We start from the raw sequence: 21,412 nt of genomic DNA, 5'->3' as shown, positions 1-21,412 counted from the left end.
AGGAATTAGAAACAAGGCCCAGGAAGAGAGGACCTGAGCCAGGAGACGCAAGACCTGGAAAGAGAGGAACCCAGGAAGCCTGAACCCTGGCAGATGTCGACAGCCATCATGCTCCAACATGTGAAAACAGACTTTGGTGAAGAAAGTAACTTATGTTTTATGGCCTGGTATCTGTAAGCTCCTACCCCAAATAAATACTCTATATAACAGCCAGCAGATTTCTAGTATTGCATCAGCAGCCCTTTGGCTGACTAACAGAGGATCTATTAAAAATGTCTTTCCTGGGCTTCTTGGTAGATTTTAAAGTTCTTTGATGAAAGAGGCTTCTTTCTCTCTCTCTCTTTGAGGAGGCTTTTCTTAAGATAACTTGATTACATCTGAACTACCATCAGAGATGTCTACTTACTGTATGGGAATTCAGTCAACAATAAAAAGTGTTGAAAAGGGTATTAATAGAAACTGAGCACCACTGTAGTAGTGTTTTACATGTAATGTTATTTAATCCTGCCAGAGTGGTTTACTTAGGAGTAGGAAATTGAGACTTGGAGAACTTGAGTAACTTCATCAAGGTCACACTACTAGAGCAAGACTCAAACTTATGTCTCTCTGATCTAAAATATTAGTTTTAAACGTTAAAACAGAGTAACTAATATACGATGTGAAATGATTTAACTCAAGGAGATATTAGGAGATAAAATGTAAGGAGTTATATGGAGATATATTGTAATGTGATTATCCTAAGGAGATAAAATAGAATATTGAAGACATGAAGAGTAGAAAGTAGAAACACATCACCCATTCCTTTGCATCTACCACTTTGGACATTTGGTAGAATATATCCTTCTGGTCTTTTGTCTGTGCCAGGATTTGTTTGTTTTACAAGGTTCTAGTCATCATAAATACATAGTTTTGTACTCTGCCTTTATCACTTGCTTTTATCAGATAAGCATGTTTTTGTGCTTTTTTTTCTTAAGATTTATTTTATTTATTTCTCACCGCTTCCCCCCGCCCCATAGTCTGCTGTCTGTGTCCATTTGCTGTGTGTTCTTCTGTGTCCGCTTGCATTCTTGGTGGCACCAGAAAACTGTGTCTCTTTTTTGTTACGTCATCTTGCTGTGTCAGCTCTCCGTGTGTGTGGTGCCACTCCTGGGCGGCCTGCATTTTTTTTTCCCCACGCAGGGCAGCTCTCCTTGCGGGGCGCACTCCTTGTGCGTGGGGCTCCCGTACGCGGGGTGCCCTTGCATGGCACGGCACTCCTTGCGCACGGCAGCACTGTGCATGGGCCAGCTTACCACACAGGTCAGGAGGCCCTGGATATCAAACCCTGGACCCTCCATATGGTAGGTGGACACTCTCAGTTGAGCCATGTCTGCTTCCCAGCATGTTTTTTATGTTATAACATAAGAATATTGATGAATTAATTAAATTTCATAATAAAATCTAGGTGCTGTTTCCCTGTATAAAGAAATTTTTGGTCTATGGCTAAAGCACTCTTCTTGTCTTTGTGCTGCCATACTATGGTTTTTTGATAATAATTTTTAAATTCATATTTTATATTAATTAGAATATAAAAATAGTGTTCTAGGTGAAATATGAATTATTAAAGAATTTCTAAAAAGCTATTTCTTGGGGAGGGGCATTATATCATCTGTTATCTTATGCTGGTCCTTGACATTGCATCTTGACAAAATGATTTTTAACATCTTCATCTGTGGTCAATGGGTTTTGTTGCCAGAACCTTCCATCCAACCATCCATCCATCCATTCATTTGTTCATTCAGCAGGTATTTGTTGAGGGCTCAAAAAAAACCTTAAAATACTAGTAATGGAGTTGAGATGTACGCAGTTTCTATAATGCAAAGAGTGTATTGAGTGTCATCAGAATTCATAGAAAAGATGAAGTGGTCTGCATCAGAGGCCTTAAAGCCAACTTGTACCTTGTTGATCAATAGAGGCATCATGTTAAGGACATGGTTTTTTAGCAGTTTTGGAGGATGAGTAGAAGTTTAAGCTTTTTGCAATATAATCTCATTAATTTCTTTGCACCATTTTTATAATCGATACTTCTGTGCTTTATGTTTTCTATGGAGTAAAAGGTTTGAAATTAATATTTTGGCTTTTTAAGATCAAAGGCTTACTAAATTACTTATAAGACTTAGTAAATTACTTATTCTCTCATTATATCTTCAGCTTGGGACTAGCAGTTCATTCTGTATGTAAATGGACCTAAGGATGACAAACCATTTATTACTTGAGAGTGTAATTGTTTTAGACTCATTTATAAGTTAGCTTACTAAATTAACCACCATATTTGAAAGTATTAAAATGCATTTAAACTTTATGCCCATTTTCTAAAGCAAACTTGTCATCTCTTACTGTGAAGTAACAACTTTTCATTGGCTGATATACTTTTTAAATCATTAGAAAGCAATGATGATAGCTAGCAAGATAAACGGATCTTTATTACCTCATTTTTATTATGGGATGGCATACTGCACACATCCCTAGGTTCTATAGAATTGGATTTGATATTTATTTTTGTAATCTTCTCACCCTTTGAAGCATGCTGTATGTGTCATATGTGTTTACTTGACAGATTTACGTTTTGTGACTGAGATTTGCCTCTCCTTATAGTTTTTATCTGTCTGTTATGCCCTGAAATGGGTTATTATTCTATTATGTAGTATGCTGGCACTCTTATTGTGACCTGTGGAGTCTTAGGGAAAATATATTTGAATGCTAAAATCATCAATAATTTACGTGTATCCAGATAGCTTTGTTTAGTTGTTTCATTTGGTTATGTTTTTCCACTGTTCATTTAAACTCAGATTTTCAAGGACTGCTATTAGGAAAATGCCATAAACATAATTTGTGTACTCCAGGAAAGGCAAATGAAACATCAAATGGAGATCAATAAAAGTGGCATTTCAAAATGCTGGCCTGTAATTTGTAAATTATGCTGAGCCATGCAGCAGAATGAATTTCTCTCCCCTGGGTATGTGTAGTAAATATGAATAAGGAGGGAACTCTTGAGTAGTCTGTAGCTCTTCATACTTTCCAGTTCTTTCTACCCAAACTTGAGAAAAATCTTGTGTCTGTTAAATTTAAGGCAGTTCAGTTGAATGATTATGATGCGATTTTGAATAGAGAGAAACAGACATAAAATCTCAGTGTATCTTTTCTCAAGAGATGGTTAATAAACTAGCAATAAAGCTTTCTGAAGAAAATTTGGAAATACTGAAAATCTTAGATCCTGTAAAGCTCTAGTTTGTTGCCATCATTCTTCCAAAATGAGAATTTACTTCTTCAGTATCAAATGAATGTCCTATTGCTCTCTTTTGGTTCCTGAGTGTGAGCACAGTCTTTTTGAGTGTGGTGCCAAATCATAGTTTGTGATGCTGTTACACTCTGTGTGTGGTTCCAGCAGTGCACACTACTGAATTGAAATAATAACAGTATGCAGAGCTAGGACCAAGTTTGTACAATCCAGACTACATTATGACCTCCATCTGGCAGATGGGAATTATAAATTGTATTTTGGTATAGATATTAATATGTGAAAAACATGCATCTTAGAAGTGATGATATAGAGTGGTTGGATTTTACTTTTTGGTGCAGTCTGACAGTTTTAACTAATAGTGTGGATTTAATCTATTTTCATAATGGGTTTAGATAGGCTTGGTCTTAGTTTTGCTATGTCATTTTAAGTGCTATTTTTTGCGTGTTTTTATTCTTTTTCACTATATAGTCTGTGCTTCTTTGCTTTTCTTTTTTGTAACGTGTTTCTTCTATATTTTTGTTCTAGTTGTTGCCTATATAACTTTTAATACCACATTTAATCCTTTCATTTTTGTTTAGATAGTATTTATCCATCCACCCCCCCCCCGCCAAAAAAAAAGAGAAACGATAAACTCAGTATATAAACTCAGTGTATCTTCCTGTCTCTTTCCCTTCTCTGCAATCATGATCTGATTTTACTTATGACTTTTTAGTGTTAACCTTTAGGCCTTTGAATATTGCTTTTAGCTCTATAACTTGATTCTTCAGTTTTAAATTACATCTTTTCACACTTGGCTCTAAAACATGAGCAAATCAGTGTACTTAAACTACCTCCTGCCTTCTTTTTCTCTTCCCCTACCACTTTTGTTTGGATTTATATTATTTACATTTTGTACTATACCTGTTATCTCCACATTTATTTCTGTTATTTTGTGGTTAAATGGATTCAGTGCTCACTGGCAGCACTTTTAACAGTAGTTTCTTCATTCATCTCCTATTTGATTGAGATTCATCCTCCGGAAGTTTTTATTTTTTAAACAAAAGTCTCGATAAAAAAATAGAATCAAAATGTATCTGTGGTTATACAAAATGTGCGGAATAGGCAAATCATAGATTCAGAATTATAGATTAGTTGCTGCTAGAGGCTGGGTGGGGAGGGAGAATAGAGAGTGGTTGCTAATGGGTATGGGGTTTCTTTTTGAGGTGATGAAAATGTTCTGGAATTAGATAGTGATAATGGTAGTACAACTTTGCAAATATGCTAAAAACCATTGAATTTCATACTTTTAAAAAACCTGAATTTTAGTCTTTAGAAGAGTGAATTTTATTGTATGTGAATATCTCAGTAAAAAAAATTTACGTGTGGCAATAGAATCAAACCAGTTCTAAGAGATTTCCAGCACTCTTGTCTCTAACCTATATTTCCCCTTCCCCAGCAGCGACTGTAGTTGTCTCTTTTGGCTAATTCTTTTAGAATTTACTTTCCTGTCTCTAAAAAACATGCTTGTGTTGCTACTTTCTGATTTATCAATTTTTAGAATGATCTGTTTCCCACTTTGAAAAATGAGGATTTAGCTTTCCTCTCCCCCTCCCCTACATAATCCATGCCCTTCTCACCATCCCCCATAATCTTATATTTATGCATAATTTTGGTTAGACTCAGAATTTAGTGTTTACATTGTTATGACAGTACAAATGCTGCTCATAGCTTGAATCATGTAATAAAAAGTCATAATTTCTTTCCTGCACAGCTTTTTGTTTTCCTGGGAGTTAATGATAGTGTTGGATATTTTGTTGTTGCTGCTGTTATTTGCTTGGTTATTTTTGTGTTTATCACTGACTTATTGGCATACCCTCTGCCAATTTTGTCTAAACAGTTTCAGAACATTCAGTTATAGCATAATCTATTGATTTCTTCTTTTTGGAGAAATCTATTCTAGATTTCAAACCAACTTGTTTGGTTGCTCTTTCTATCTGGCACCCAGCTGTCCAATAATTCCTTCAAGAAGGCCCCAGGTTATATTGTTATATAACTTGAATTCTTCCAAGTCAAAAAACATTTGTCTACCCTCTTTTTCTTGAATGGCAGTCTAGCCAAGTATAAAATTCTGGTTACATATGTTTACCTTGGAGACTTTGAAGGATTGTTTCATGCCCTCTAGTGCCATACTTATATTATCTGTGTTAAAGGACCAGATTTATGTTTGTTTTGTTTGTGTTTTTGTTTTTATTTCCAGTCCATTGGGGTTAGATACTTGTGTTAATATGGTAAAAATAAATTACTAGAAAATGAAACAAAAACAAAGAAGACATACAAAATACAAATCCAAAATTTTTATTATTAAATTGAACAGACGTACAATTACTCTGGTTAATTGGTGTAAAAGTCTCAAGCATGTGTTCTTGATTTCTGTCCTTGTATAATCATGGACTGGTAACAGTTGGTCACCAGCACCAGTGTATGGCCAGCATTTTTTTTTTTTTCATTTTAAACAAATTTTATTGACATATATCATTCATACATGAACATATGTAAACAATATGTATATAGTAAAATTTGTGAACCTACAAAACAAATATGCATATCATCATACAGGGCTTCCACACATCACCCCACCACCACCTACCTTGCACTGTTGTGGAACATTTGTTACATTTGTCAAAATATTATTACTAACTATAGTTCCTATCTTACATTTGGTGTATTTTCCCCTCAGCCTACCCTATTATTAACACCCTGTGTTGATATTATGTATTTGTTACATTTCATGAGAGAACGTTCTCATATTTGTTCTGTTAACCACAATCCATCTTCCACCACAGGATTCACTGTATTATATAGTCCCATGCTCTGTACAATCCATTCAGAGTATACACTCAGTGGCTCTCATTTTCATCACAGAGTTGTACTATTATTGCCTCAATTTTAGAACGTTTTCATTACTCCCAAAGGAAAAATCCCTTATCTCCTTATTCCTCTCTATTGTTAGCCCTTAGAATTGATACAATATCTTCTTTGCATGGCCAGCATTTGAGGAGGCCTGCTCTAGACTTAAATAAGGTATTAGAGAAGTTTGGGGTCAGCTTGATGTTTACCACCTGTCAGGTGACTTGATAATTACGTTTTCTGAAAATATTTTTAATCTATGCTGATACTTGATTAGTAGCTATTCATAATATAGACTTCTAGGTTGGAAATATTGTCCCTTCAGAATTTGGAAGGCACTACTCTTGCTTTCTGTCTTCTTTATGACTCCTGAGAAATCCAAGCCATTCTAATTCCTGATCTCTTAAATGTGATCTGTTTGATTCCTTTGTCATTTTTTCAAGATCTTTTTATTCCTCAATGATCATTTATTTCTCAGTGATCTGTCTTTATGTGAGCCTGTTTTGTGCCATTTTGTTGGATATTAAGTAACCCTTTCAAAATATAAACTCACTGTCAGTTATGAGAAATTTCCCAGATTATATAGTTGAAGATTTCTTTTCCACTATTATTTCTTAATGAAAAACTATTATTATTCATAGTAACCATGACCTCCTCAACTAGACTTCATTTTCTCATCTCTACTCATCCCACCTTGTTTTTGCTCCTTTTTCTCATAGTGATAATCTCAACTACATTGTCCAGCCTATCTAGAGAGCTTTCATTTCTGCTATCAGATTCTTTTGTTTTTTGTCTGATGTTTTGTTTGATGTAGCATCCTGTTTTTGCTTCATCCTCATCTCTGAAGATAGACCAAATTTGGAAGGAAATTTTTTTCAAGTTTCTTTTGCTTTGAATTAAGATTATAAGTGTTTTTAGCCCTTGGAGTGATAACAGACATATGCTTATATGTGAATTTTGACCTTATAAATGTATTTAACAGCACCGAAATATGTATCTGAATGTGATTAAAAGGGGATATGTTAGGTTATATATATGGTAATAGAATAAAAAATTAAGAAAAAATCCATGGAACTGCATTATGCAGTGAACCCTATGTTAAACCCTGGACTACAGTTAATAGTACAATCATAAAAATGTGCTTTTATCAGTTGTAACAAATGTACCACAACTATGCAAGGTAAATAACAGGATGGTATATGAGAATCCTGTGTTTTATGTATGGTTATTCTGTAAACCCACAACTTCTCTAATTAAAAAAAAAAGTGTTTTAACTTTGATGAAGCCAATTTTATTGATCTTTTTCTTTTTTCTGTCGTGTTTTTTGTGTCCTAGTTCAGAAATGTTTACCAAATCCAACTCATTACTATTTTCTCCTATACATTTTCCTACTAGAATTTTTTATAATATTAGCTCTTAAATTTAGATGTGATCCATTTTGAATTAGTTTTTTTTTTTTAAGATTTATTTATTCTACTTTATTTATTTATTTATTTATTCCTCCTCCCCCAGATGGTTTTCTCCTCTGAATGCTCATTGTTTGCTCATCTTCTCCAGGAGGCACCAAGAATAGCATATGGGACCTCTCACATGGGAGGTGAATGTCTAACAGCCTGAGCCACAACCATTCATGACATCTGCTTGCTTTAGGCGTCATCTCATTGCAGCGGGATGTGACATCTAGCTCTGGTTGTGGCGGGATGTGGTGTCTAGCTCTCATTCTGGCGGATGCAGGCGTCTACTTGTCTTCTTTAGGAGGCACTGGGACCCAAACCCAGGACCTCCCATGTGGTAGGCGAGTGTCCAACTGTTTGAGAGACATCCATTTCCCTGAATCACTTTTTGAATATGGTGTGAGGTAAAAGTTAAGGTTCATTTCTCTGCATGTGGCTTTCAAACTTTTTCAGTATCGTTTGTTGATAACATCATCCTTCCCCTGTTGAATTACCTTGGTACCTGCATTAGTTTCCTGTTGTTATTGTAACAAATTATCACGAACTTGGTGGCTTACAACAAAATATTTATTCTCTTACAGTTTTGGGGATCAAATATCCAAAATCAGTCTCACAGACTGTAAGGTGTTGGCATGGCTGGTTCCTTCTCTGTCCTCTGAGTGGAGAGTCCATTTCCTTGCCTTTTCCTGCTTCTGGAGGTCACCTGCATTCCTTGGCTTGTGGCCTCCTCCTCTGTCATCAAAGCTCATTACTCCTGTCCCTGCCTTTGTCATCAATTCTTTATCCAAGTTTTCCTTTAGCTCTTAGCTCTTTAAGCATATTTATGACCTTTTTTTTTTTTTTTAAATGGGCTTCTTTGTCTGCTATGTTCCAGGTCTGCTCCTCCTCCTCCACACTGATGGCTTCTGACACTTTGGTCTTCTCCTTTGCCTGGGCCATCACTTCCTCTTTCTTTATATGTTTTTGTTGAAACCTGGACATTTTGATATTTAGTTCCGAGGAGCCTGTTCCTTAAGGTTGTGTCCAGGTAGTGTATGACAGTTTTCCTTAAATACCAGGAGCAAACCAAAAAAAAAAAAGGAAGAAGAAGAAAAGAATGAAAAGAAAGAAAATACTTCTCCCAGTCTTTGCACTTTGTCCTGTGAGAGCATTCTTCTTCAGGGCTTATCCGTAAGGGGAGTTTAGAGAATAGCTTCAGGCGAAAGGTTTCAGCACTAACAGTTTTGTCTTAAACCTGCACCTGTGGTGCTAGGAATTCCCCTTTAAATGGATAGGAATGTCCCTTGTTCCCCAGGAAACAGATTCTTAGGGTCCCAGTCCCAGTCCCAGTCCTGGGCACTGCTCTGTATGTCCTACAGCCAGCAGTCCCTCGCCCCAGGCAGCATGAGGGCAGAGCTCTGTGAACTGCCTTCTACACACAGGGCGGGTTCAGACAGCAGGTCCTTCTGGGCTCCACCAGACAGGCTGGGCCAGGCAGACAAGCCCGAGGGTTACTCTGCTCCTCGGGAACTGAGATCAGGGGTCTGCCCTGGGAGCACAGGCCAATCCGACACTTAGCTGATGAGAGGTGGGACATCCAGGACACCACAGGATCCTAATGCTTTTTTTGTGTATTAAGAGGCTTTTTTCCACCCTGGTTTGTCAGAAGACAAACAATTCTGGGCCCTTTGTGAATCTCCACAACTACTGCACCTTTCCAAGGGATCTTTCCTTGGTCTTGGGTAATTTCCTCACGTGCACGTGCTGATCAATGCTTGGCTGAAGACTTGAGGAGAATCGACAGCAGATCTTGGTGCTCCTGCTTTCTATCTCCTCATGTGCAGCTCTCACCTCCCCTCGTATCCCATGCACCCCGCATATTTTCTCCACTCCCTGCCCTGTAAGTTGTAGCTTTGTAAGCCTCCCCGAGATTTCACCTCTGTCTCAAGGACTCTGAGCTCGCCGAGCCCTGTGTGGGTTCTGGCTCCCTTCGCTGCTGCCTCCCTACAGGCGGTAGCCTGGGCCGCTGTCTGCCTCAGCTCATCTCTTCCCCTTGTCTCAGGTTCCACCGTTTTGGGCTGCCAGTTGTCCAGTATCAGAAAACTGTTGTTTCATCAGTTTTGTCTGTTTAAAACTTCTTAAGGCAGGATGGTAAATCTAGTCTGTGATACTCTGTCATAGCTGGATGTGGATGCCTTCTATGCTTAACCTTTAATAATGAAAGCCACAGTAAGTGCAGTGGTTCTGTTGCTGAAGAGTCTACTGCTTCTTCCTACTTGTACTTATGTCTTAGGGGCCTTTTTCTTTAGTGACATTCTTTCTTTGACTTATTAAGCAGTTCCTTTTAATCTCTCTATTTTTCTTTCTAGTCATGGATAAGGCTGTCAAAAGAAGAGTTATCATATGAATAGAAACATTTAAATTACTGGCATGATAATTCATTTTTTACTGCAGACATTCTGAATATCTATTTGTTACTACGTTGGATACTTTGAGATGAAATTGTGCTTAGATACAAAAAGTTTTTAAAATCTCTGTGATTCTATTTTAAGTTCAGAGTTTTTATAGTGTAGTTTCTGTGTTTAGTTCCATTGAAACCATATTATTTTTCTCAAGTTTTAAGAATCCTTTTAAAGTACTGTTTGGATTTACACATTCAGACTCTATAGTCCTCAATAATCTTATTTTTCTTGCACTTTCTTCTGATTTCACAACCTCTGTCTATCAGCATATACAAAGATAGTTTTTAAAACCCACTAAACATGATTATTTTCTCTTGTTAGTCATCTTTAATGTGATGGAAAAGCAAAAGAAAACAGTGACTTTGAAATCAGATGTAAGAGTTACTTGAAAGAGATGAAATGAGATATCTAACAGTCTTTTTAAAGGCTTTGAATATTGTCTTGCTGTTTTGGGGGATGTTTGCTCTTCTGAAACTGCCTCTGTCAGGACTGCTAAGAATAGAGGAGCTTTGTAGGAACATCTTTTCTTTTAGGAAGTAATTTTTCTTGCTAATTATGCCGTAACTTGAAGAATGCTCTTAATTTCTCATTTTAAAGTGATTGCCACGTGAGCCAGACTGTTTAGCACTTCAGAGTTAGAAAACATGGATTTGTCAATAAATTTAAACTAGATAGTAGTTTCCATTACTAACTTGTTTGAGTAATATATTATTTTCACATTTTAAATGGATATTGATCTTCGTTCAGTGGCTAAATTGGAACATATCAATTCTTACGAAATTGCTGATTCTTTTCCACTTTGAAGGTAGGCAGCCAGATATAAATTCTAACCAACATTCCACAATTTTTTTTCACCTTTCCTCTACTCAATACTTTTTACCAAGAAGGAATACTTTTTGAATAGTAAAAGTAGCAAAATCCATTGCCTTTAAAACAACAAACTTAATATATTCTACCTTCTACGTTATTGTGTCTTGAAGGTACTTGAAGTTTATTGAGTTGCCCTTATCTCAGAGAAAGTTTTGTCAAAGATGTCAGCAATTGCTTCTGCCAGATGACTGGGGAAAGCATCGTGAGCATCAGATGATGGGTGATGTTTCTGTCAACCAGTTAAAAAGGCCCAGTCAGCTCCTTTATCCATTGGAAAATAAGAAGACACATGCTCAGTATTTGTTTGCTGAGAGAAGCTGTCAGTTCTTAGTAGACCTGCTATCTACCCTGGGATTCAGAAGGGTACTGTGTGTTGGAACACCAAGGTATGTTAAATGTTCTTTTTTAAAAATTCTCCTGTTGCCATTATTTAAACTATATGGAAATATATCAAGAAATTATTTACTATATGCAGGGTATAGCATTAAGTGTTTATGGTCCCTCTACTTAAGGAGTTTGCAACATGTATGCCATTTGAGAGGAATCTTTATATATTTCTGGTATATGATAGGAAATTGTTTAAAATTTGACACTTCGCAGTTTCAGGTAAGTTCTACCCTCTTTTAAAAATATTTGCAAAACAAAACTTGGTCATACATGTCAAATTCTCTTTAATGTTTTATTAAAATATCAGAAACAGCAAAATAACATTGTTGGTGTGTTTTTTGTTGTTATTGTCTATGGTATTTATAATTTCTTATTAGGTTCACTTTCACTAATTGCTTTAGGTTGCATGAACTGATCAGATTGAATGCATCAGGTGACAAGAAGTCGAACATTAAAAGCCTTTTATTGGATATTGATTTTCGGTAGGTTTACAAAGTACAATATTTATTCTTTTTCGTTATCCCCTATTTCTTTTAAATGTTTTTGTCTTAGTTGTTTATAGTTTGTTATACCTCTTTAATTGGTATTTAAACGTAGTACTTGCTTTTGAGGCATCTTTATAGCTAATGTCATATAAACTCATGATGTAATCTTCCATATGTCTTAACAGGGAGGCTGTAGGTTTCTCTTTTTCCTAGTGTGCTTCCCAGATTTTCTCTATGAATGTGTCTGCTTGTCCTTGACTTAAAGCTTAGAGATAAATTCCTGTTGAATAAAATTTCTTCTCATATATTTTCTAAGATAATTCTGAACTTCCTCTTAATTAGGTTTTCAAATTTTGCTTCTTCAGCAGATTTTGAGATGTGGTAAGACATTTATTTTAATATATTTTACTGTATGATGTGCATATTATCTTTCACTGGATGTAACCTGAAGTGAAGTGAGTGCCAACTAGGGAATAGACGGGTCCGAAGGAAGATTAGGAAACACTTTGTTGGAGAGTATTAGAATTCAATGACAGTAGGTGTGTTGGGAAAAACAGAGCTGAGAAAGACTGAGGAACATACCTTGAAGCTTCTGCTGTTGGATTTTTAAAATTTAATTGGAGAATTTGTAGTTTTACAGAGAAATCATGTATAAAATACTGTGTTCCCATATACCCTCTGGTGGAAATTTAAGAGACCTTTGATTTATAGGTGGTTCATTCTGTAAATTTAAAGTACTATTCCTAGTTTCCTTAATTGTTTGAATTCCAGGAATTCATGGACTGTCTCTATTACATTGTGTCCTTAGTATTTTTCCTGTGTTCTCGAATGTATTGAAGAAATCAGGGTGTGTATTCCTTTTCTTTTTAAGATCTGATTGAATCTATTTTGCCATTATTCCAGTATTTGTTGGGGAGAATCTATGAAATGAAATATGTTTTCTACCTAAAAAACAAAGCAGATGTATTTTTAAAGTGTAAAAAGTCACCTTAAAAAATACAGTGTTTGGGAGCATGAATTGAAGGGTGAGTGAGATATGCTTGCTAGCCATTTGTATATCTTCATGGTGAAATGTCTATTAAAAATCTTTTTTCCATTAAAAAAAATATATACACACACACAGAATGTTTTAGTATATTAAAAAACTGCTGAAAGCAGTATAGCAGTAATGGGTTAATTTTTACAGTGGGGGTTTACTGGTTTGCAAACTTATAGTTCTGAGGCTGAGCAGAAGTGTCCAAATCAAGCATCATCAGAGGATGCTCTCTTCCTGGAGACCAGCTGCAGGTGATCCTGGACTCCTCTTTCACATGGGAGGGCAAGTGGCAGTGCCTGCCAATCTCTGCCTTCTCCTCTGGGAGATTTATTAGCTCCTTTGGCTGCTCCATCTTTGGTTTTCTCTCTCACCTTCTCTGGGTTCTCTGAGCTCCTGTGTGTTTTGTATTCATCCTGTTTAGAAAAGATTCTAGTAAGAGGATTAAGATCCATCCTGGGTCATGCCTTACTGGAGTAATTTAATCAAAATGTCCCACCTACAGTAGGTTAATAAGCACAGGAATGGATTAGCTTTTAAGGACATAATTTTCTGGGATGCATCCAGCATCAAATCATTTCATACAGGTTTTTTTCTTTTTTCCTTTTTTTTAACTGCAATCAGAATTTTTATTTTATTGGAAATTATTTGTATGCTTAATGAAAATTTGTTCCGGTATTATTGAGCAGTTAAGGTATAAATGATTAAAGTATGCTGTGATGTAGACTATGGATTTATTCTATAATTGTCCAGTCACCATATGGTGGCCCTATTTTTAAATATATATTCATACATACATGATAGTTATAATATAAAATAAGAATGAGATGGTATTATATTATTCCTAATATAGGACTAATACTTTTAAGTGCTAGTGGATGAGTAATATTATTGGTTTCAATTAATGGCCCTTTTATTTTGGGGACCAGTCTTTTTTTTTTTTAAAACAAACAAACAAACAACTCAGTTTTATTGATAATAAAGTCTACAGTTCATCCAAAGTGTACAATTAATGATATTTGGTATAATCACATAGTTGTGCATTAATCACTTCAATCATTGTTAGAGCATTTTCATTATTTCAGTAATAATAAAAAACAAACAAAAAAATTCTTTACCTCTCAATCTCTCTGTGCTTTACCTGTTGTATATAGCTGCTATTTCTGGCTATTTTTGCACATTATTTCTTTATTAAGCAGTTTTATTGAGATATATTCACATACCATATGATCTATCCAAAATGTATAATCAGTGGCTTTTAGTATAATTACAATATTGTGCATTCATCACAACAAAAAACTTCAGAACGATTTCATTACTCCAAAAAGAAAAACTCCACACCCTTTAGCATTCCTTCCCCAGCCCTACGTAACCACTCATCTAATTTTTCTTTATAAATTGATTTATATTTGCATTTTATAAAATTGAAATATAATATGCAGTACTTTGTGCCTGGTTTCTTTCACTTAGCATAATATTAACCCGTATTCATATTTCACATGCTATTTTAACTATGCTATACAATTTCGTGTTATATTTTTTTAGCTTTCCTTTTAGAAATATATGTGAACTTAGACTTTCCCTTTAAACAACTGTCATACCCACATAATACTACTGCTAGTTACTAATATTGTATTAGGCTTTCACCTTTTCTATTTATTTCCAAAGATTAATACACATCCTTTTTACCAGTTCTGCACAAGTTAATCCTCAGCTTTCCATTATCTAACCTCATTCTGTTTTCTGGTGACCTATATTCAATTATTAATTCCATGAGATTACACAATATATTTAGTTCTTAGTAGCACAGTCATACAGTATAGTGACTGGCTTGCTTCACTCAACAAAATGTTCTCCAGGTTCATTCATGTTGTCATATGCTTTATGACTTCATTTCTTCTTACAGCTGTATAATATTCCATCATGTGAATACATCACAGTTTGTTTATCCATTCATTGGTTGATAGACAAATGGGTTGTTTCCAGCTTTTGGCAGTCATGAATAACGCCTCTAAGAACACGGTGTGCAGATGTCTATTCCTGTCACTGCTCTCAGTTCTTCTGGTTAGAGACCTAGTAGAGGTATTGCCGAGTGACATGGCAAACCTATATTCAACCTCTTTAGGAACTGCCAAACCAGTCCTTCACAGTGGCTATACCATTCTACATTCCCACCTACAGTGAATAAGTGTTCCTATCTCTCCATATCCTCTGCAACACTTGTTGTTCTTTTTTTTTTTTTTTTTTCTTTTCCTTTTTTTGAGGTACCAGGGCCAAGGATTGAATCCAGGACCTTGTATGTGGGAAGCTGGCACACAAACCACTGAGCCACATCAGTTCCCCTCTCTGTCTTTGTAATAGTCACCATTCTGTTAGGTGTTAAATGATATCTCATTGTAGTTTTGATTTGCATTTTCCTAATCACTAGTGATTTAAACATTTCTTCATGTGTTTTTTTTGCCATATGTATTTCTTATTTGGACAAATGCCTATTCACTTCTTTTGCCCATTTATTTTTTCTTTTGGATTTCTAAATCACCTTTAGGTTATTTAATATAAGCAGCTCTATTTTGTGGAAATAACCCACACTTTCTGTTACCACCTGGCCTTTGTTAATAGTACTTACACAGTCTATTTACATCTGGTTGGTATGCATGATCCTTGGCAAAATGGAATTCCATAAGTGAATAGTAGCTTCTTCGAAAGATAAACTCAATTTCCTTTCTTTTCTTTTTTTTTTGAGATCTAGTTTACCATAGAATGTACCCTTTTAAAGTGTACAATTTAGAGTGGTTTTTAGATATTCACTATGATATGCAACCACCATCACTATCAAATTCCAGAATACTTCTGTTACCTCACAGAGAAACTCCATACCTATTAGCAGTGAGTCCCAATTCACTCTTCCTCCCATCCTCTGGTATACTTTCTGTGTCTATGGATTTACCTATTCTGGCATTTCACATGAGTGGAATCATATAGTATGTGACCCTTTGTCTCTAGCTTCTTTCCCTTAGCATTATGTTTTCAAGATTCGTCCATTTTGTAACATGTAACAGTACTTCATTCCTTTTAAAAGAGGAATAGTACATTTTGTGGATATATGAAGTTCTTTTTTTTAAATGCCACATTCATTTCCTAAAGTATTATTGTTAAATAATTACAAACTCATTACTTAAAAGTGGAAGTTTTACCTCTCCTCTTGTAATGACAGTAATAGCTGATATTTATTGAGTGTTTATCTTGTGTACAGCCCTGTTCATTTAACTCACCTGGTCCTCACAATATCCCTAAAAGACAGCTCTTATTATCATCCTCATTTTCCAGATGAGAAAACTAAGACACAACGAGGCTAAATAACTTGACCAAAGTCACAGTTTTATAAGTGGCTTAACTAAAATTCAAACCCAGATGGTCAGGCTCCAAAAAAAATAAGCTATTCTCTAGAAATAACTTTGCTTTTGTACTTTTATATAACCTTTTACGTAATTCATTTCTATATAACCAGAGAGCATGCAAAGAGGAAGAAGAAAGACACAGAAAGGGAGCTTTGCCATTTTGACTCTGCCATGTGAGAGAGAGGATTTCAGGTTCGCCTGTAACTGCAGAAAGATAGAGAAGCCCCAGGTGGCTTAAGGAGATGAGACCCAGGGAGAGATACCTGATCACTCACAGCTGAGCTCGAGGAGAAAGTAGAGACTGGCAGACCCTCCATCTTGCCTCACCACATGGCAGGAGTCCAGGATCTGCTAGCAGCCAACCTTTGGTTAGAAAGCATCTCTGATGATACCTTTTTAAATTTTTAATTTATTTTTTATTTTTTATCCCCTGACCCCTTGCGGCTTGCTTGTTGTCTGTTCTCTGTGTCCATTCGCTGCACGCTCTTCTGTGTTTTTACTTGTCTCCCTTTTTGTTGTGTCATCTTGCTGAGTTGGCTCTCTGTAGTGCTTGCGGGTCGGGTGGCACTCCGTGGCGTGTGTGGGCCGGGCAGTTCTCCGCAGCATGAAGGTGAGCCTGCCTCCACAAGGAGGCCCTGGGACGCGAACCCAGGGCCTCCCATATGGTAGACGGGAGCCCAACTTATTAAGCCACTACCATTTGCCCTGATGATGCTTTGATTTGAACATTTCACAGCCTTGGAACGATAAGCTTTTACCCCAAATAAATTCCCTTTATAAATGCCAACCTATTTCTGGCAATTTTGCATTAGCAGGATTAGCAAACTAAGACTGTTGCCTTTTTACTAGTTTGGATTGACCTTTTCATCATTTCTGTCAAGGCCTCATTGGAAGGACCTTTAGTGTCCGTGTTTCTACTAGTAGTCTCTTCAAAACAATCTAGACTTTTTCTATCCAGCACCTCACAAATCTTCCCACATACTCAACCAATAAGCTGTTTCCACATTTTTGGTATTTGTAATAGCAGCACCCCCTTTTTCTGGTACCAAAATCTATTTTAGTCTTTCTAGGCTGCCAAAATGCAGCATACCAAAATGGGTTAGCCATTACAATGGGGATTTATTAGCTTACAAGTGTACAGTTTTGAGGCCATGAAAATGTGCAAATGAAGGTATCATCAGGTGATGTTTTCTCTGAAGACTAACTTCCAGTGATCCTGTCCCATGGCAAGGCACATGGTAGCATTTACTGGGCTCTGCCTTCTCTTCTGGGCTTTGTTGCTTTCAGCCTCTTGTTTTCAGCTTTCTCTTCCTCTGAATTTCATTCTCTTATAAAATATTCTAATTAAAGACAGTTAACCCCCATCCTGGGCCACACCTTACTGAAGTAACTCAATCAAGAGGCCCTTAACTCAAGTGACCTAATCAAAAGACCATACTTAAAATGGGTTTACTTCTATATGAATAGATTAACTTTAAGGCCATAATTTCCTGGGGTCCATAAAGCCTCACACCATCACTCCAGGTTATTCATGTATTTAGAATGAGACACTATATTAGTCAGAAGTTTTTCACTGGAGTCCCAGATATCCATTCATGTAAAAGAGGATTTATTGAGTCATATTACTTGAAGTCTAGGATATAGCAAGCATTAGTCCAGTCTAGTTCCTTGGCCTCATACTTGAGATATATGCACATACATAAAACTGGTTTTTGGTATATTTGCAAGTTGTACAACTGTCACCAGTATCTAATTCCAGAACATTTTCAATACTCCATAAAGAAATCCTATCCCAGTCAGCACTCCTCATTTCCCCTTCCCCAGGCCCATGGCAATCACTTACTACTTTTTGTCTCTATTGGTATGCCTATCCTAGACTGCTATTCATATAAATGGAATCATACACTGTCACATTTTATGTCTGGCCTTCACTTAGCATAATGTTTTCAAGATTCATCCATGTTGTAGCATGTTTCAAAACTTCATTTTGTTGTATGGATGAATAACATTCCATTATATTAAGTGCTATCTCATTTTCCATTCATTACTTGATGGGCATTTGGATTGTTTCCACTTTTTGGCTATTATGAATATTGCTGCTATGTATATTCATGTTCAAGCTTTTCTGTGCCCATATGTTTTCAGTTTTCTTTGGCATATACCTTGGAGTGGGAATCTGGGTTATGAAGAACTGCCAAATTGTTTCCCACAGCAGTGTATGTGGATTCCAATTTCTCCACTTCTTGCCAACAATTGTTATTGTCTGTCTTTTTGAAGTGGTATCTCGCTGTGGTTTTGATTTCCATTTCCCTGATGGCTAATGATCTTGAGCATACTTCCATGTATTTACTGACCATTTGTGTATCTTTTTGTAGAAATGTATATTTAAATTCTTTGCCAATTTTTAAATTCATTGTCTTTTTATTGTTGAGTTGTAAGTGTTCTTAATATATTTTGGCTATTAGACACTTATCAGATATGATTTACAAATATTTTCTTCCATTCTGTGGGTTGTCTTTTTTTACTTTCTTCATAGTGTTCTTCGATGCACAAACATTTTTAATTTTGATGAAGTCCAGTTTACCTGTTATTTCTTTGGTTGCTTGTGATTTAGGTGTGATGCTTATGAAATCATCACCTGACGCAATATCATGAATATATATACACCTTTGTTTTCTTCTAAGAGTTCTATAATTTAGCTCTTATGTTTAGGTTTTTGACCCTTTTGAGTTAATTTTTGTATATGATGTGAAGTAGGGGCCTACCTTCATTCTTTTGCGTATGGATATCCAATAGCCCCAACAACATTTTTTGAAAAAAGTATTCTTTCACCCATTGAATTGTCTTAGCAGCCTTGGTGAAAATCAGTTGACTACAAATATATGGGCTTATTTTTGAATTCTCAATTATATTCCATTGATCTGTCTTTCTTATCATTATTCCAGTACCACCTGTTCTTGATTACTCTTGCTTTGTAGTTAGTTTTGAAATTTAGAAGTATGAGTTTTCCAATTTCTTTCTTCTTTTTCAAGATCAATTTGGCTTCCATGATTCCTTGCATTTCCATATGCATTGTAGGATCAGCTTGTCAATTTCTACAGACAGATCTGGGATCTGGGATCTGAGAGCTGGGATTTTCATAGGGATTGCACTGAATTTGTAGGTCATTTTGGTGGTAATTGTCATCATTAACAATATTAAGTCTCTGAACCCATTAACATGGGATATCTTTTCATTTATTTAGGGCTTCCTTAATTTCTTTAATTGATAATTTATGGTTATCGGTGTACCAGTCTTGTACTTCTTTCTTAAATTTACTTCTATGTATTTTATTCTTTTTTTTTTTTTCCACACTGACATTTTGTACTAAACATTCTTCCCCACCCTCAGGATACTTTTACATTGTACTAATTAATGCAGTTTTAGCAGCTGGGAACAGAAGGATTGTAGGAAGTACCCACTTCCCTCTCGTGCGTGTTTTATCTGTGTGTGCTCTCTTCCCAGGTAGCACCTCTCTCCCCAGGAGCTGGGTGAAAGACAGGTTGAGGGGGAAGAAGTCTGTATGTATTTAATTGTCCTTTGGCCTCTGGAGGTGTCAGGAGTTCAGCAAACACCCCTTTCAGGTTCCTGTGGCAGACATGGGGGAGATGAGAGAATGGCTGTTGTGCCTGTTCATGCTCCAGGGCAGCCTTCTAGAAAGGCAGTGTCTGTCTGAGGGGGAGGGAGGGACATGGTCACAGAACCCCAACTGGTGACTGGATTTTCCAGCCTCCCATTGACCTCCCTCAACGTCTACTGCTGAGACTGTGTACCCTGAAGGCCTTATCTTAATTGGCATAAGGCAAGGCAGAGGATGTAAAGCAGCATTCTTGATGAGCTGCTGCCCTTGCTGCCTCTTTCCCTTCCTTGTCTTTGATCCCTGCACACAGCAGCACTGTCTGGCCCAGCCATGGGTAAGGATTGACATTAGGTACACACATCTTCTTCCAGGCCCTCTTAACTACCTCCAGTCCCCTGCCCCCCTGCACTCTTCACTGATGGCCACTAAGAAACACAATCTCTAAATAACTTGATGTCCAGTTTATATTCAGCCCTCAGTCCAGTATGGGCCAATAACAGTGTGCCAATGCCAGACATTCTCATGTATGGGTAAATGCAGCCACAAGTTCTGTAAGTACAGTGGCGCATCTTGGGGGCTTGTTTACCTGATGTGCTCAGTGACCAGAGAATCTACATCTAAGCCCTTAATTTTACTTTCTGTATTTTTTAAGCATGTGCAACAAAAATTCAGCACTCATTTTGGGCCACCATCCCTGTATCCAGCTGCACTGTTTGGCCTGGGCACACTTAGTAATGCCACCATTAATGACAGAATGGCACACACTGCTTCTGTAAGGTGACATCTTTCAGATACTTGGTGGCTGTGCAAATATTCATATCTTCGATGATCTGGGCAGTTTCATGGGTATTCTTAAAGTGAACACGAAGAGTTGAACCTCTTGATTTGCATGATTTTTTGTTTTTTTTCTGGGTCAGGTAACTAGTGAACCTTTTTCAGATACCACCTTGGGCTGCTTACAAGAAGAGCCTTTCCATATGAATTTGATGATTGGCTTTTTGTTTCTGCAAAGAAATGCTGTAGCTTTGATTAGGATTTTGTTGAATCTGTAATCTACTTTGTGTATAATTGACATCTTAAGGATATCAAATCTTATGACCCATGACCATGAGATAATTTTCGATTTATTTAAGATTTCTTTAATTTTTTTCTCAGCAGTGAGTTGTAGTTTTCTGTGTATAAGTCCTCTATATTCTTGAATAAATTTATTCCTAGATATTTGATTCTCTTAGTTGTTATTATAAATGGAATTGTTTTCTTGATTTCTTTTTTATATAGGTCATTACTAGTATTCATTACTGGAAACACCACTAATTTGTGTGTGTTGATCTTGTACCCCACCACTGTTGAATGTATTTATTAGCTCTAATAGCTTTCTTGTAGATTCTTCGGAATTTGTATATTTAGGATCATGTCATCTGCAAAAAGCGATTTACTTCTTCCTTTCCCATTTGGTTGCTTTTTATTTCTCTTTTTTTTTTTGTCTGATTGCTCTGGTCAGAACTTCTAGTACATGTTGAGTAATGGATGTCCTTGTCTTGTTCCGGGTCTAAGGGGAA

The 21,412-nt window shown here is 36.4% G+C and overlaps 1 protein-coding gene across 2 annotated transcripts in view; it reads left to right on the top strand.

Annotated features, from left to right (window-relative positions):
* Positions 1-21,412, top strand: part of ZCCHC4 (zinc finger CCHC-type containing 4) — a 57,505-nt gene that overhangs the window by 2,635 nt on the left and 33,458 nt on the right. For both annotated transcript variants that reach the window (XM_004461807.3, XM_071217152.1), the window contains exons 4-5: positions 11,042-11,317; positions 11,720-11,800. In XM_004461807.3, coding sequence (XP_004461864.2) covers positions 11,042-11,317; positions 11,720-11,800 — 357 coding nt within the window. The remainder of the gene's footprint in view (positions 1-11,041; positions 11,318-11,719; positions 11,801-21,412) is intronic.

This window comes from Dasypus novemcinctus, chromosome 1, assembly GCF_030445035.2.
Source record: "Dasypus novemcinctus isolate mDasNov1 chromosome 1, mDasNov1.1.hap2, whole genome shotgun sequence".
In the NCBI taxonomy this organism is placed as follows: Eukaryota; Metazoa; Chordata; class Mammalia; order Cingulata; family Dasypodidae; genus Dasypus; species Dasypus novemcinctus.
The sequence above is the reverse complement of the archived record's forward strand: the minus strand, read 5'-3'. Positions and strand labels throughout refer to the sequence as shown.